At 32.8% G+C, this 17,043-nt stretch overlaps 1 protein-coding gene and 1 long non-coding RNA gene across 3 annotated transcripts; one reads left to right on the top strand and one right to left on the bottom strand.

Annotated features, from left to right (window-relative positions):
- Positions 1 to 8,595: 8,595 nt before the first annotated feature.
- On the top strand, positions 8,596 to 11,163 carry LOC126732499 (phenylcoumaran benzylic ether reductase Betv6-like). The gene is made up of 5 exons (XM_050435402.1): positions 8,596 to 8,871; positions 8,965 to 9,102; positions 9,658 to 9,901; positions 10,061 to 10,264; positions 10,774 to 11,163. The coding sequence occupies exons 1-5, from the start codon at positions 8,689 to 8,691 to the stop codon at positions 10,938 to 10,940; spliced, it is 936 nt and encodes a 311-aa protein (XP_050291359.1). The 5' UTR covers positions 8,596 to 8,688; the 3' UTR covers positions 10,941 to 11,163.
- A 370-nt stretch (positions 11,164 to 11,533) lies between these two features.
- LOC126732504 (uncharacterized) lies at positions 11,534 to 14,704 on the bottom strand. 2 transcript variants are annotated; one of them, XR_007659493.1, is made up of 5 exons: positions 14,499 to 14,704; positions 12,814 to 12,896; positions 12,481 to 12,552; positions 11,971 to 12,112; positions 11,534 to 11,883 (listed from the first exon to the last, which is right to left on the bottom strand). It is a non-coding gene; the product is annotated as an uncharacterized LOC126732504 (long non-coding RNA). The 2 variants fall into 2 exon arrangements; XR_007659494.1 differs by having other exon boundaries at positions 11,534 to 11,877.
- Positions 14,705 to 17,043: the final 2,339 nt, after the last annotated feature.

Here is a 17,043-nt window from a genome sequence, read left to right as displayed (position 1 = left end):
TACGAGTGAAGAAAGCTTATACATACTGTGAAAATAACCTTACTTTATATCCCTAAAAGTGACCGACGATCCCACGCGTTTTCCGTTTTTAAATCCAAGTGGGAAGGTATATTCGTATATGCTTTGAGCAACATCCAAAGAAACTATAATAAAATGCTATAGCATCTCCAACGAGAAGGTATGCGGTGTACCCGGCATTAGGGGTGGCAAATGGGCGGGTTGGGTCATAAATGGGTTGGGTCATAGATGGGTTGGGTGTAGAATTATCCATTTATCCATTTATGACCCGTTTATATATAAATTAATTATCCATTACCAACCCAACCCATTTAATTAGTAACCCACCCATTTAACCCAATATGATCCAAATACCTCTAAAACTACTTGAATACCCTCTTGACCTCCAAAATACCCATAAATACCTAAAATGATGCAAATACCACTAAACTTCCAAAATTACCAATATACCCTTGGACATCCAACATTATCCCAAAAATCTCTAAAATTATCCCAAAATACCCATGAAATCTCTAAAATGACCAAAATACCCCCGATATCTCTAAAATCACCAAATATGCTTAAAAACCACTAAAATGACCAAAATACCAACTGAAACCCAAAAAATGACCAAAATACCCCCCAAAACTCAAAAAATGACCAAAATACCCTTGAAACATAAAAATTATCAAAATACACCTCAAAACCTAAAAAATGACCAAAATACCCCCAAAACCCAAAAAATGACCAAAATACCCTCAAAACCCAAAAAAATGACCAAAATACCATCAAAACCTAAAAATGACCAAAATACCCTCAAAACCTAAAAATTACTAAAATACCCCTGAAACCCAAAAATTACCAAAATACCCCCGAAACCTAAAAATGACCAAAATACCCTCAAAACCCAAAAAATGGCCAAAATACCCATGAAACCCAAAAAATGACCAAAATATCCCGAAACCTAAAAAATTACCAAAATACCCCCGAAAACCAAAAACTGACCAAAATACCCCCAAAACCTAAAAATTACCAAAATACCCTTGAAACCTAAAAAATTACCAAAATACCCCCAAAACCTAAAAATGGCCAAAATACCCCCAAAACCTCAAAAAATACCAAATACCCTTGAAACCCGAAAAATGACCAAAATACCCTCAAAACCTAAAAATGACCAAAATACCACCGAAAACCTAAAAAATTACCGAAATACCCCAAAACCTAAAAATTACCAAAATACTTCTGAACCATAGAAATTTACCAAAATAACCCTAAAACTAAAAGATGACAGAAATGCCCTCGTAACCTAAAAAATGGCTAAAATACCCTTAGAATCTAAAAGATAATCAAAATAACCCTGAAACCTAAAAAATTACCGAAATTCCCTCGAAACCTATAAAATGAATGAAAGACTCTTAGAACCTTTAATTTGTCAAAATATCCTTGAAACATCCAAAATACCCTGAAACCTCTATTTCGGTAATTTTAGATGTTTCAGGTGTATTTTGGTCATCTTACATGTTTAGGGGCATTTGGTCATAATTTGGGTTTCAGGGGTTTTTGTCAATCATTTTTTTAGGTTTTGGGATTATTTTGGTCATTTTTTAAGGTTTTTTTGGGGGTATTTCGATCATTTTTGGTTTCAGGGTATTTTGGTAATTTTTTTAGGTTTCTGGGGTATTTCAGTTATTTTTTAGGTTTTAGAGGTATTTCGGTCATTTTTTAGGTTTATGGAGTATTTTGGTAATTTTTTAGGTTTAGGGAGTATTTTGGTAATTTTTTAGGTTTAGGGTGTATTTTGGTAATTGTAATAGGTTTTGGGGTTATTTTAGTCATTTTTTAGGTCTTGGGGTATTTTAATCATTTTACAGGTTTCAGAGGTATTTTGGTCATTTTTTAGGTTTCGACGGTATTTTTGGTAATTTTAAGGTTTCAAAGGTATTTCGGTCATTTTTAAGGTTTAGGGGGTATTTTGGTCATTTTTTAGGTTTAGGAAGCATTTTGGTCATTTTTTGGGTTTTTAGGGTATTTTGGTAATTTTTGGGTTTTAGGGATATTTTGAACATTTTAGAGGTTGGGGGGGGGGGGGGGTATTTTGCTCATTTTAGAGGTTTTGGAGGTATTTTTCTCATTTTTTGGGTTTTGGGGGTATTTTGGTCATTTTTTGGGTTTTGAGGGTATTTTGGTCAGTTTTTGGGTTTTGGAGATATTTTGGACATTTGAGAGGTTTTGGGGGGGTATTTTGCTCATTTTAGAGATTTTGGAGGTATTTTGTGGGTTTTGGGGGTATTTTGGTCATTTTTTGGGTTTTGGGGGAATTTTGGTCATTTTTTGGGTTTCGAGGGTATTTTTGTCATTTTTTGGGTTTTGGAGGTATTTTGGTCATTTTTAGGTTTTAGGGGTATTTTGGTCATTTTTTTGGGTTTCAGGGGTATTTTGGTTATTTTTTGGGTTTTGGAAGTATTTTGGTCATTTTTAGATTTTGGGGGTATTTTGGTCAGTTTTTGGGTTTTGATGGTATTTTAGTAATTTTTAGGTTTTAGGGGTATTTTGGTCATTTTTTGGATTTTGGGGGTATTTTGGTCATTTTTAGGTTTCGGGGGGTATTTTGGTCATTTGTTGGGTTTTGGGGGTATTTTGGTCATTTGTTGGGTTTTGGGGGTATTTTGGTCATTTTTTGGAGTTTCAGGGATATTTTGGTCATTTTTTTGGTTTTGGGGGTATTTTGGTAATTTTTAGGTTTTGGGGGGTATTTTGGTCATTTTTTAGGTTTCGAGGGTATTTTGGTCATTTTTTGAGTTTTAGGGGTATTTTGGTCATTTTTTGGGTTTTGGTAGTATTTTGGTCATTTTTTAAGTTTTAGGGGTATTTTAGTCATTTTCTAGAAATTTAAATTTTAAGTTGTTTATTTTAAATTTTAGATGGGTTTAGTGGGTATTAGTGGGATTATCCATTTAGACCCATTTAATTAAATAACCAAATGAGTCTTTACCCATTTAACCCAAATATTCAAATGGGTTGGGTTAAGACTTATCCAAATAAGGTGGGTAATGGGTGGGTTCATGGATATGGATAAAAATTGCCACCCCTACCCGGCATAAATGCCGGTCTCTCACACAGCGGGTCCCACAGAAAGTGCTAAAAAAGTAAAAGGCATCTCCAACGAAAAGTTTTACGGTGTACCCGGCATGTCTCACACACAGGCGAGTCCGACAGTGGGCCTGCCTGTGTGTGTGAGACCCGGCATACACGCCGGGTACAAAGATATAATTTTCGATCTCGAATAGCTCATCTGCACATGTAAGGGTATTTTGATTTGAATCCTATGGTAAAGTGATTGGTTCAAGTTTGCTGTGCAGGTTGTTGGTTTATTCTCACTGCGGGGTCCTTCAAAACAAAAGGAAAAATGTAAGGGTATTTTTAGTGGGAGTTTGTAAAATTGTCCATTTTTCTTGTCTACTTCTTTTCCTCACTCAAATAGTTTGGTTTGACCTAGACTCTCCCACACAAATTGATTATCTCTCGTGTAGGAACAAATCATTTTGATTCTACTTATCTTGAATGAAAAAGTTTTATAGAAAATTATTCTTGAATCTTAGTGTGTGGAATTGTGCCCAACTTGTAGTAACTTTATCAACTTGTATTGAACTTTCTTGGTAATCAAACACGTTACAAAAATCAAATTTACCAATCTTTTTACATATATATTTTTTATATATTTTAAATTTTCTTTTTTCACTTTCTTGCTATTTCTTGGTAACAAAATAGATCTTCATTTTTATTTTCTCAATTTTCATTTTTACTTTCTTGTAATTTCTTAGTAACTAAATAGATCTTCATTTTTATTTTCTCAATTTTCTTTTTTACTTTCTTGCAATTTCTTAGTAACTAAATAGATCTTCATTTTTATTTTCTCAATTTTCTTTTTTACTTTCTTGAAATTTCTCGGTAACCAAATAGTGTCACGTGCATTAGCTTCAGCACCACACTAACCTAGATACACCATCATCGAACCTAAATTACCACCACCAAAACCACATCCACCACTACTAAATCCATCACCACCAAAACCTACAATCAAATTTCAACCACAACTTTTTATTTAAAAAAAAAAAAAAAATTCAACCACAACTCAAACATATTTTGAACCATTAAACAACCCAAACCCTCACACCATCTCAAATCAAAGAAGGAGAGACCGAGTGGGTGAGTCCAAGAAATGTAGAGATAGAGGGAGAGAGCAACGACACCACCTTGATGATGGTGGTTGGTGGTGGTGAACGACAAGGAAGGAGATTGATTGCCAGCAATCCAGGATGAGAAATACTCATCAGTCATCACTAAATTGTAAAACACAAACCCATATAACCGATTTTAATGGGCATGGTTGTTGTACTTAATAGATCCATGGGATCACGTGGTGGGTATGGGTCTAGGCAATGTGTCTGTGTATCAAGTGATGGGTTTGGTGGGTGGGTAAAGGCTGCCACTTCAAAATTTGGTTATTGTGAATTTTCTAGTCTGCATTTGATTTTTGTGTTTGAATTTTGTGTTCCTAAGTTCATCTTTTGTGTTTTAGTGTTCTTGAAATGCCTTTTTTTTTTTTTTTTTTTTGCTTTTTAGTTTTATTTTATTTTTAGTTAAAATTGTTAAATTCAGATGCTGATGTGGATGCTAATTGGTATTTTTTAATACTAAATAATAAAAAATTATTATTATTTTATTAGCCATATCAAAGTTTAAAGTGACACGTGCATTCCATGTGCCAAGTTTGCATTAGGGCCAAAATGGTAATGGTTTTCGATTTTTAGGGACTAAAATAGGTGCTTCAAAAAAGTATGAATTAAAATGGGAATTGGTTCAAAATATAGGGACCAAAAGTGTATTTTCACCTTAAAAATTTTTAAGATGAGTTGATTTTTGTGTCTGCCAAATTTGATTTTTATGTTTTTGTGTTTGATTGACGAGAAAATGCTGGGAATGTTCCTACAAAATTTTTTTTTTTCTATTTTTAAATCGAGAAATTAAAAATGAATTTTTTTTTTCAAATTAAATGTTGATGTGAAAATTTTAAATAGAAATTAAAATATTTTATTATTATTTTATTTTCGACGTAAGCTTCAAGAGTGTAAATTATGAAATTCGTTAGTCACGCAAACATTTTTTGTTAGTGAGTTGATGGTAAAGACCAAATTAATTGCAAGTTGAAAATGATAGGGACCGAATTGATTGCTATCAAAAAATATAAATTTTGTACCTTAAGAAGCGAACATATTTCCCATCTCCTAATTTATTCCATGTTGACAATTTTATTTGTCTGTTGAACTCCCTGAAGTCAATATAAGCACCCTCTGTTTATGATTGTTCCATGGCTTTGTACATTATGTTAATTAAGCACGACTTTTTCCAATATAGGCGTGGGTCTTGCTGTTACACATGCGTGTTCCATCCTGTCTGGTTGCTTGTCATTTTTGGGCTCTTACAACTTGCCTTGTCGCATTGCTTATAGCAATTTGTGATCATTGTGTTTTTGGCACTGCTAGTGTTTAGTTATTTAAAGACTAGTCAATATCTTATTATTTTTAACCAAGTCAATGGCTTACTTAGCACATCATTAGACATTTTGTCTGATCAGCTTCTTCTCTCTCTCTCCAATAGTTCTATATACCTTCTCTCCCACATAGATTGATCATCTCTCTTGAGTAAAAACACATCATTTGATTATTTTTATCTTGAATGGAAAGACTTTATAGAAGGTTGTTCTTGAATCTTGGTGTGTGAAAGTGTGTTTAACATTAAGGTCAGCATTATAGTCTAATTTTGGAGGTTATCGGTCAAAAAACCGTTTCATATTGAATTTTATTTTGGGTGGCATAAATCAACTTTCAAAAACAATGCATTTGTGTACTTCTATAGTTAGTGAGATTTTTCATATAAACTTGATTTCTTTGTTAAATGGTTTGTACATTGATAAAAAACTTCAACAAAATCATAACCTTGAAAAAAAAAAGAAATGGCACTCCCCTTGCCCCCCTTGATGTTTATATGAATTACAGTACACATTTCAAACTTCACCACCAAACCCTACAATCAAATTTCAACTACAACTTTTTATCAAAAAAAAAAAAAAAAATTCAACCACAACTCGGATATATTTTGAATCATTAAACAACCCAAACCCTTACACCATCACAGATCAAAGGAGAGACTAAGTGGGTGAGTCCAAGAAAAGTAGAGATAGAGGGAGAGAGCAAGGAGACCACCTTGACGATGGTGGTTGGTGGTGGTGAATGACAAGGAAGGTCATTGACTACCACCAATCCAGGATGAGAAATATTCATCAGTCATCACTAAATTGTAAAACACAAACCCATAAAACCGATTTTAGTGGGAATGGTTGTTGTACTTAGTAGATCCATGGGATCACGTGGTGGGTATGGGTCTAGGAGATGTGTCTGCATATCAGGTGATAGGTTTGGTGGATGGGTAAAGGCTGCCACTTTGAAATTTGGTTATTGTGAATTTTCTAGTTTGCATTTGATTTTTGTGTTTGAATTTTCTGTGTTCCTGAGTTCATCTTCTATGTTTTTGTGTTCATGAAATGCAATTTTTCCTCTCTTTTTTTAGCTAAAATTGTTAAATTTAGATACTGATGTGGATGCTAATTGGCATTTATTAATACTAAATAAAAAAATTATTATTATCTTATTAGCTATATCAAAGTTTAGAGTGCACCCCATGTTCCAAGTTTGCATAAAAGGGCCAAAATGGTAATGGTTTTTGATTTTCAAGGACTAAAATTGGTACTTCAAAAAAGTATGAACTAAAACGGGAATTAACTCAAAATATAGAGACCAAAAGTATATTTCACTTTAAATTTTTAAGTTGGGTTGATTTTTGTGTCTATGCCAAATTTGATTTTTATGTTTTTGTGTTTGATTGATGAGAAAATCTTGGGAATGTTCCTACCATTTTTTTTTCTATTTTAAAATTGAGAAATTAAATATGAATGTTTTTTCAAATTAGATGCTGATGTGAAATTTTTAAATAGAAATTAAAATATTTTATTATTATTTTATTTTTCACATAAGCTTCAAGAGTGTCAATTATGAATTTCGTTAACCATGTAGACATTTTTGGTTAGTGAGTTGACGATAGGAATCAAATTAATTGCAAGTTGAAAAAGAAAGGGACCGAATTGATTGCTATCAAAATGTGGAAACCAAATTGACAATGAAACCAAAATGTAAAGACCAAAATGATATTTTTGTGCTAAGAAAAAAATATTAAACTGTACTTCTTTTCAAAGAAATGCAAATTTTGTGGAAACAATTTTTAAAACAAAATGTTGTATTATAGACAAAGAGATTTTTGTTTTTTAATACTACAACCGTATGAATGCCTATTGATTTGTGGGCAAAAGATAAAGGAAAATAAAATTAAGGCGTAATGCATTTTTAATTTTTACATTTTAACCAAACTTCTATTTTGGTTCCTACTTTTTCATCGTTGGCACGAGCTAAAGATTCTCTCCCTCAACCAAGGTTCTCCTTCCTTTTCTCATAGCTAGCCCACATATAGGGTCCAGATCTAGCTATGTCAGCATTCACACTTGTCTTGACTGGTTTTGTTCTATGTATTAAAAAAAAAAAAAATCCATTTTGCACAAAATTTATTCCAAGTAGTATATAATATAAATCAGCCTTCAAAAACAACAAATTCATATAATTCTATAGTTAATGAGATTTTTCAAATTAAACTTGGTTTTTTGGTTAAAAACTAGAGCATTCACATAAATAAGTTCCAAACAAAATAAAATCTTGAAAAAAAAGAAATGGTACTCTAATTTACAATCTAAGATTTATTTATAGTACAATTTAAACTTATAATTACTCTATTATATATTCATTTAATGAAACAAAACTCTACTCTAAGGTAGCGTTTGGATCCGGATTATTTTGCGTCTGCATTTTCATCGTTTTCCTTTTTTTCTTTTTCTTTTTTTTTTTTTCCTGCTGCATGCGTTTCGGGGGACAAAGTTACTGTTCATATACTGTTCACACTGTTCATGTACTGTTTATGCACTGTTCACGGGACCTACCACCACTTTATTCAGAAAAAAAATATTAAAAATGGGTCTTACGGCATTATTAACCAATTTAAAAATTATTTTACTACACTGTTTTCAGTTTTCAGCAAAATAAGCTGTATCCAAACGGACCTTAAGTTTCTGAGATTCAAAAAAAAAAAAAAAATTAGAGCAGTTGGAGAGCTTTTGGAGTTTAGCACGAACGTCAGCACTTACGTTTGAACTTTTTTTCTTTATTTTTTTCTTTTTCTATAGTAGAAGTCACTGCGATAGTGCGATCCCAAAATATCATATACAAAACCTATATAACCAATATAGAATTAAATAAGGAAATATAACTTCAAAAACAAATGAATGAGAGCATGTCTAAAAACAGTTCATGAAAAAGTCAAACATAGAGCCATTCATTTCACCTTTATTATATTGGGGAGCTGGTACAGTGGTACGTACGCATCCATGACCATGAGACCAAGACAGTTGCTGATTATGTATTTAAGGAACTCTGTTTTCCTTTGTTTGACACTTAGAAATACACTAAGATAGTCTAACTCTCTGCTTTTCTTTAACCCATTGACCCACTAATCATTTGAAATTATCTCTGAATGGCTCACAAAAGCAAGATTTTGATAATTGGAGGGACTGGATACATTGGAAAATACATAGTAGAGGAAAGTGCGAAAGCTGGGCACCCCACATTTGCATTGGTCAGAGAGAACACAGCTTCTAATCCTGAAAAGTCTAAGCTCATTGAGAGCTTCAAGAGCTCTGGAGTGACACTTCTCTATGTAAGTACAAAGTCTAGTTCTCCACCACTTGCGTGTGTGTTTAATACTTTGGCTTAGTATATCGATCTTGAAAGTCATGTGATTATTTCACAGGGAGACATATATCATCATGAAAGCTTGGTGAAGGCAATCAAGCAAGTTGATGTAGTGATCTGTGCACTTGGATCACCAGAACAGATAGCTGATCAAGTGAAGATTATTGCTGCCATCAAAGAAGCTGGAAATATCAAGGCAAGGCATATATCTTCCAAAAAACTTTTTAATATTTTTCCTGATTTTTTTTTTTTTTTTTGTGAAGTAGTTTATTTAGTTCTAACTTCTAACAACTTTTGACCTTTGTATCATAAAGTCCTTTTACTTTAAAATGATTTCGTCAATCCCATTATTTTTAAAAGTATTTCAAAAAGATATTTATTACCATAAAATAATTATATGAAAAACTGATTGGTGTCTTGGTCTGATAATAATTCTTTATCATCAGAAGCGGACGCCATAGGTTGAAATTCTCTCAAAAAAATTACTTATGTGAAAAATGGAATTCATGCCATGTTATAGGGTCCACATCCTCAAATTGACCTCAACTTCATTAATTTTGTTTATTACGTCAGAAATTTACTTCTACCAAATGATGGTAATGACTTTTTTGGATGTTAAAGCAAAAATCAAAAGTTGATGACCAAATATGCAATTTAACTTCTTATGTTTGTTATTTGGCAAGCAATTCTTGAATTAAACTAGAAATTAAGAAACTTGCATTATATACAATGAAATATTGGTGGGTTTCAGAGGTTCTTCCCATCTGAGTTTGGAACTGATCACGATCGTGTCCATGCGGTCGAGCCAGCTGCACATTTTTTTGGGGTCAAGGCCAGTGTGCGGAGATCAATCGAGGCTGAAGGAATTCCATATACCTACCTTGTGTCCAATGGCTTTGCTGGCTACTTTTTACCCAACTTTGGAAATATACTTACAAGTGCCACAGCTCCTCCTAAGGACAAAGTAGAAATAATTGGAGATGGAAACCCCAAAGGTATTAGCATGAAATTCAATTATCTTTCTCTTTAAACTTGTCGAGACTTTCTCATTTGCTTATGTATGTATGTGCGTGCATGTGTGTGCCATTTACTAGATGTAAGTCAACTACTTTTCTTAAAGATGACAAAGTAATTGTTATTTTCCATGTTGACAGCAATTTTTGTCAAGGAAGGAGATATTGCAACTTATACCATAAAAGCAGTGGATGACCCAAGAACCTTAAACAAGATTGTCTATCTTAGACCCCCTGAAAATATTTTGTCCCTCAATGAGATTGTCTCCCTATGGGAAAAGAAGATTGGCAAGACCCTTGAGAAGACTTATCTTTTAGAGGATCAACTTCTGAAGAAAATCCAAGGTTAGTAAGAACAATTTCACCTCTCGATTTATAGCGTTTGCTTCTAGATCTAATTTGGTTTGCTTATAGTGAGTTTTATTTTAATTTTATTTTTATCTAATTTGTTAGGATACACCTTATTACCTCATTTGTAATTTGGATAATTATTAGGAGAGTTGAATTCTCTACTTCATTTCTTTGTACTGTTAGTCAAACCAGTTAACCGTAACACCAAAGATTCACATACTAGAGACAATGCTAAAAAAATTTAATTAGAAGTGACTATGTACACATGAGTTGTATCCAAGAAGCTGCATTTGACTATTTGTTTGGATGACTGACTTAACTTCATCAATATTTATTAGTGCATAAATTGTTTGATTTCTTATTGAAAATTTTGGATGGTATAAATATAATAAAAAAGGAAGTAATTCTCCTATTGATTTGAGCAGTTCTATGTACTAGCCAGAAAATGTTGAGAGTTTCATAGATGGTTGGACCATCTGATACTTATTTTTTCTCTTTTATAGAGTCTTCTAGTCCTTTAAACCTCAGCCTATCCATTGTTCACTCTGCCTTTGTAAAGGGAGATCTTACAAACTTTGAGATTAAGGCTTCTTTTGGCGTGGAGGCTTCAGAACTTTATCCAGAGGTGAAATACACCACTGTGGATGAATACTTGGATCAATTTGTCTAAAAGTTGGAGCATTCTTTTGTGGCAATGTGTTAACTTATCTTACCGTGTACAATAAAAATAAAACATCTGTTGTCTATGTGGCATTTGTTACTTGTTAGTTATGCCTTAGTTTGTGTCGTGTAAACCCTTGGATTGGGTTCTTAATTTGTGACTTTGTTTTCAGGTCAATATGTTAGTCAAATTGTGCTTCTAGTAATGAAAGTTTCAAAAATCCTTATTATGAGGTTCTTGTTATCTTGTAGCTGCCTATCTAGTGATAGAACATCCTCAGTGCTTCAAATCAGATTTTCTTTTGCTGATGATGGGCGATGAAAAATTGCTCAAAATCCAATGTTAGCTCATTATTTGTGCATCGAGGGACTTTGGATTATAAGCTGTTCATCAATTATAAGTAAAAGAGTAATGCTACATCCACAAAATAATTTAGAATATTTTTACAAACAGACATTCATTAAAAGCTGCATGGTACAAGATTTTGGAGCATGTTTATGAAGTTGCTTCAACTCCTATAGCTCTAGGAACATGATAGGTCACATTACATATAGCATACATTTGAAATACAATTCTCACCCAAAGAATGATAGATCAGATCATGAAAGAGAGACTAATGGTGTCATTGAATTTGTGGAAGCTTTTGTCATGATAGACTACAACTACATTAGTTATCAATTGACTAAAATCAGGGTAGTTTTATATTCAACTGGCCAAAAATCATAATTAGCTATCAATTGACAAAAATCAAAATCTAACTACAACAAAAACTAAAGATGTCTCATTCTGTTTTTCCCAACTCCTATAAATTCAAAATTATTTCTCCTTTCCAATGCTAAGACCCACTGTAAACATGAGTCAAGCATGGCTCTACTTGGGAACTGCTGCTTGGTTTCAGTCCCAAGCTTTGAAGCTCAACAAATTCCTCTAGAGTTATCTGCCATAACTATGACTGAGAAAAAGACAGTTAGACAAAGACACAAATAGAGAGAGAGAGAGAGAGAGAGAGAGAGAGAGATGCATGTGTCACTATACTTACAGAATAGAATCAGTGGCCATAAATTTTCTGGCAGCAGATTTAGGTGCCCTTGATGGAGTAGTAGAATTCCCAACTGAACCATTAGACAATTCATCTAACTTGGGAATTTCAATGGAAAATTACATCAACCATTGAGGAGCTTCTGCATATTTTAGGCATAACAGTTTTAGCCATTCCATTTTTCATAATTGAAAATTTTAGTTAATAAGAATAATCAAGAAATACAACTTATCAAAATCGAAAATCAAGTTCTCAACTGTGGCATAACAATTTCAATTGTGTTCCTTCTTTCAACAGCAATCTTCACTAGTGGTACTTAGTTCTCATTGTATTACTTCCAATTCTAAATGGACATTTTATTTTTAGATTTTAATTCCAAGTTCTAACGTTGTTTCTTTATCAAAATCAATTGGCATCTTAAGTCAAAGACATCGGTGCTTTAAAATGACTTCACTAGCAAAATAAGACAATTTTAGCTAGTAATAATTAAGCAAATTTCCATTGCATTACCTGCAAATAGAAAATTCAAGAGCATGAAACACTCATGGTCCAAAAGTCGGGAGGGCAAAGAGAGAGACAAACCTACAAAATTATATTGCAATTCTTCACATAGAGGGACCAACTCCCAACAAAATCATATTGCGATCGAATCAAAAAAACAAAAGAAGAAAAAAGTATGTAATATTTGAGTCTACGTACAAGGAATTTTAGTCATAAATGATGCAATTTTCATGCCCCACAGAGTTAATGGTCAACATGTTTATAGTGAAATATAAAGCAAAAAATCAACCAATATTGTGGTAGAGCTTTTCATGATTTAACTACAGGAAATGGATGTTATACCTGAAAATGAAGCGGATATATCTTAGAAATTTATGGTGCACCATAGGATAGTATAAAGTATCATCATCTTGACATTTGAAACTCTGATTGAGAAGAGTTCAACCAAGGAGAAAAGTTAGCCAAACATGCAATGGATCAAAAAGCTACAAACATCTATCTAAGACATTATATTGGACAAGAAGGTCTAAGACAGTTAACAACACAAAATCCTTGTATGTATGCTTAACTATATTGACATTTGATAGGTCATCTAGGACTGTCCCTGAAAAATATTACAAACTTAGAAAAAGAAAGGGAAAATCAAGAATGGAGGAAGTTTTTTTGAAAACAAAAGCCCCAAAGAACAAATCATGTAGTTCAAAGATAAAAGGTTTCAAGGACTATAAAACTCATTTCCTCCTCTAAATCATTACCATCAGAAAAAATCCTGCTAATTTCAAGATAATTGAGTCTGCCTCATTTTAAAAGCCCAGATGACCTTTGCTGAAAATGAAAAGGTGAAATAAGAAATAACACAAACTCTACAAGTATGGACTTCATAGAAGCACTATCCGCAACTTACCTCTCAACATGTTTAGTCCTCATGATGAGGATTTGAAGCAGCTTTGGTGGTATGTAAAGCAAGTCTAGGAAGTACTATATATATACACGTGTGTGTGTGCGTGTGCGCGCAACTACATGGAACAAACAAGAACGCTATCAATTGCTTCCTACATCCGCTATGTCACTCCATCTTTCTTAGCACCTTCTATAATGATAATAACTGATGAACCAAAAAATGTCAACTAGTATTTTTTCTTATCCTCAAATCTTAAGTTTTCTCCATCTCAAATAATATATGGTTATTCAAGTTGCTACTATAATTATTTATTACAAACAAGTGATGCATCTCAAGGGCAATGGTAGTTTGGTCTGATGGCAATTCCACCCTTGTGGCATTTATCGAGAAAGAAAATTCTATTCTCATGGTAGGAAACAAAAAGCTTTTCTACTAAGTTTTGGTTTAGGATTAAGTAATTGACCATCAATTTATAAGAAGAGTGCACACCATAATACTAACAAGGTACCTATGTCAAAAACAAATATGGCATGGGTGTAGGTGAGGGCAAGATCAATTAAGTTAATGTTTGGAGTTGAGTGGCTGCCAAAGGCATAATCTTAGATGAACTCATTGATGCTAAAATCTAAAGACAAATTTCTAATATGCCAATGTATGCATTCCTTGCACATTTTGTTGTTTCCAATCAATGACCTCAATACATTACCACCATAAGTCACGACCTTAGCATATATTTAGGAAAAGCAATGATAAGAAATAAGAGAACTAATATACAGCTTCCATGTTGTGTTAATGGTCAACATTTCCATTTTCAGTTGAGATAGTACATTTGATTTGTCCCTTGTAAAAGTTAGGGACAAATATAGTGTTTGTCAATACATTAGTTGTATGAGATGTTTTGTATTTGTTCAAATCTAAAAGTAGAAGCAAGGATGAGAAAGGTAATTGTGATGACACCTGATGCATCTTTCCTAAAATTTGTTTCTTCTAAGTGAACGAAATTTTAAAGGAGAGATAATTAAAGTTAGGCAAGTTAGAAAGTCTAACCACCAAGGAGAACAGCCATCTAGAGATAAATTTATTTATTTAAACAAAAAATATGAGTTACTTGGATATAAGGTTTTACCTGGCTCAGTAAGAGGTTAAGAACTGTGGAACCAGAAAAATTATTAGCTGAAGCTTGAAGACTTTTGTATCACAGTGGAAAATGCTTGCATAATTGCAACAGTAAAACTTGACAGGAAACTAGAATCCTTGACTCCTTTTATGGAAATTCTTCCAAGTTGAAACTAGTGCTAAGTGCTAACCCTATACTACCATAGCCTGGTAAACATGATACGAAATTTTTAAATGGCATTTAATGAGTAATCATTTATGAATAGTACAAATATATATATAAAAAAAAAATACATTCATTCAAAATAGAACAGTCTCACAAACTAACATGAAATTGTCTAAAATGATTATTATCAAAAGGGAAATATTAACATGCAAAATTATCATTACAAATGCTTGAAATTTTAAACCAACCATTGGTTATAACATGAACAAAATCAACAAAAAGGGAAAAAGAAAAAAAAAAGAGAAATAATAAAAAAATTGGAATCTCCATAAGTGACCTCTTCTCCACACTGTTTTTAGGTACAAGATGGTAAAAGGCGCTCACATTGTTTATGCTGGATATAAAATCATTACTATTTTTACTCATAACCATTGTTTACCTACTTCTATACTAGGTATTCCAATAACAAGGTGAATTCTCAAGGTAGTAGAATTAAGAAACCACACATCAACATTTTGTACAAATCAAATACTTGAAGTGAAATTCAAAAGATAGGCCAACAAATTCTTAGAAATTTACTATAATTAAACTTAACACAGTAATTGAATCAACCATATTCAAATTAAGCTTCAACCAAACTATTTGGGAAATCGAAAGTAATCCAATTAATTTATTTCGAAAGACATGCAAGCAGGAAAGAGATGAAATGCGTGTCCATGGCATCTACATTACCTCCAAAGAATTTGAATAAGTTGGTGGATCCATAAGATTTCCAAGATACATAACTATATTCCTCCAAAGGATAGAAATCATGTTCACAGTTGCTAATAATAATAAAAACCTTTTCTTTTCAGGTATTGAGATTCATTCTAATGTCTCAAAAATAAGCACATCACATATCATAGAACAAAGACTTACAATTGTACCGATTGCATAAGTATGAAGTACATAAACATAAAATACATTTAAAAGGGTCCTGAAGGACAGAAAGATCAAATTTAGGCACAAAAATTTAAGGACAAAGGAGTCTCATTAGCAGCCATAGTTGTTATCCCAATAGTGATGAAGTTGAGGCACAGACATCATTATTAATTCAAATACTACCAATTAATAGAAAAAAAAATTATATATACCTCTGGTTTATATATAAAGAAACTCTTCAACCAATCAAGTAGAATTATTTTCTTCCATAGATCCCACACAAAGGAATTTAGGAAACCCAGTAACTTAATTTTTGGCTAGCCTATCTTGAATGACCTACCAACCTAGTAAAGTATCATAGAATTCAAAGGTTCAAAGCAAAACCCCCCAAATCAGTGTAACGGCACAAATGGTTTCCTAGACATTTCCCTATTATTTACTTTAAGCACTAATAAATACTTGGGCAATCTAGAGCATTGTAGACTTGAAAGGTTAACCATAAAGAAGGATGGTTTATACACCTCTCACCATTTCAAACCTTGGTCAGAAACCAGGAAGTGCAAAGAAGATTATACACATCTTGAGTTTGTAGTTTGTTTCTCTGAGCTGTTTCCATTATATGCATGATCAACTCAAACTTCTTAGTACAGTCAAAAACCATTTATTCAGAGGCTCTAGTGTACCCTTTTAAAAAATATGATTAAATCCACTTTCAAAGAGTTGCATTAATTCCAGGAAAAGAACTTGGTACACTTCTGAAGCTACAAAAACTCTGCTGTTACAGAGGCCAAAGTCAAAGTAATACAACAAAGCCTAATTAGTTGAAGGATTTCAAAGAGCACTAAGCTAGGGTTCAACTCATTCAGTTTTTCAGTCCAACAATCATTTAAAATACACATTTCTTTCAGAGTAAAAGGTATAAAATAGCACTTTTCAGTGAAAAAAGAAGGTCCAAAAACCATGTAACAAAGAATTCTTAGAAGATAAATTGTTGTTGCACCAGATTAGAGATGTCAGTAATTCATATCATGCATGAAATGATAAATTCATAAATGGATCAACCTTGAAATTGATATCATCCTACTTTCCACAAACTCTTTTGATTAAGATTTATTATCCATCAATTACAACCGTACTAGAGAGGTGTCATCAATAAAAATAGAGGAGAGAAAAAAAATAACAAGGGCAAATGAAACAACAGAACTAAAGAAGGAGACAAACCTTGTCATAATATGCAAAAGAAGTCCAACACTCAAATGGAAACAACAATGGAGAGAATAGTTTCAAGGCTATGAGCAGATGGAGGCATATTTCTTTCAATTGCAATCAATATGTTCTGCTCTTCTTCGATGGTGAAGTTAGATTGGAGTCAGAATCATTGTCAACAAAGTAAGTCCCATTGAAAATGAACTCATATCAAACTCCTCATAACAAATTTAGTAACCCCATCTCCATTATATGCTTGATT

This window comes from Quercus robur, chromosome 6 (assembly GCF_932294415.1).
Source record: "Quercus robur chromosome 6, dhQueRobu3.1, whole genome shotgun sequence".
In the NCBI taxonomy this organism is placed as follows: Eukaryota; Viridiplantae; Streptophyta; class Magnoliopsida; order Fagales; family Fagaceae; genus Quercus; species Quercus robur.
The sequence above is the reverse complement of the archived record's forward strand: the minus strand, read 5'-3'. Positions and strand labels throughout refer to the sequence as shown.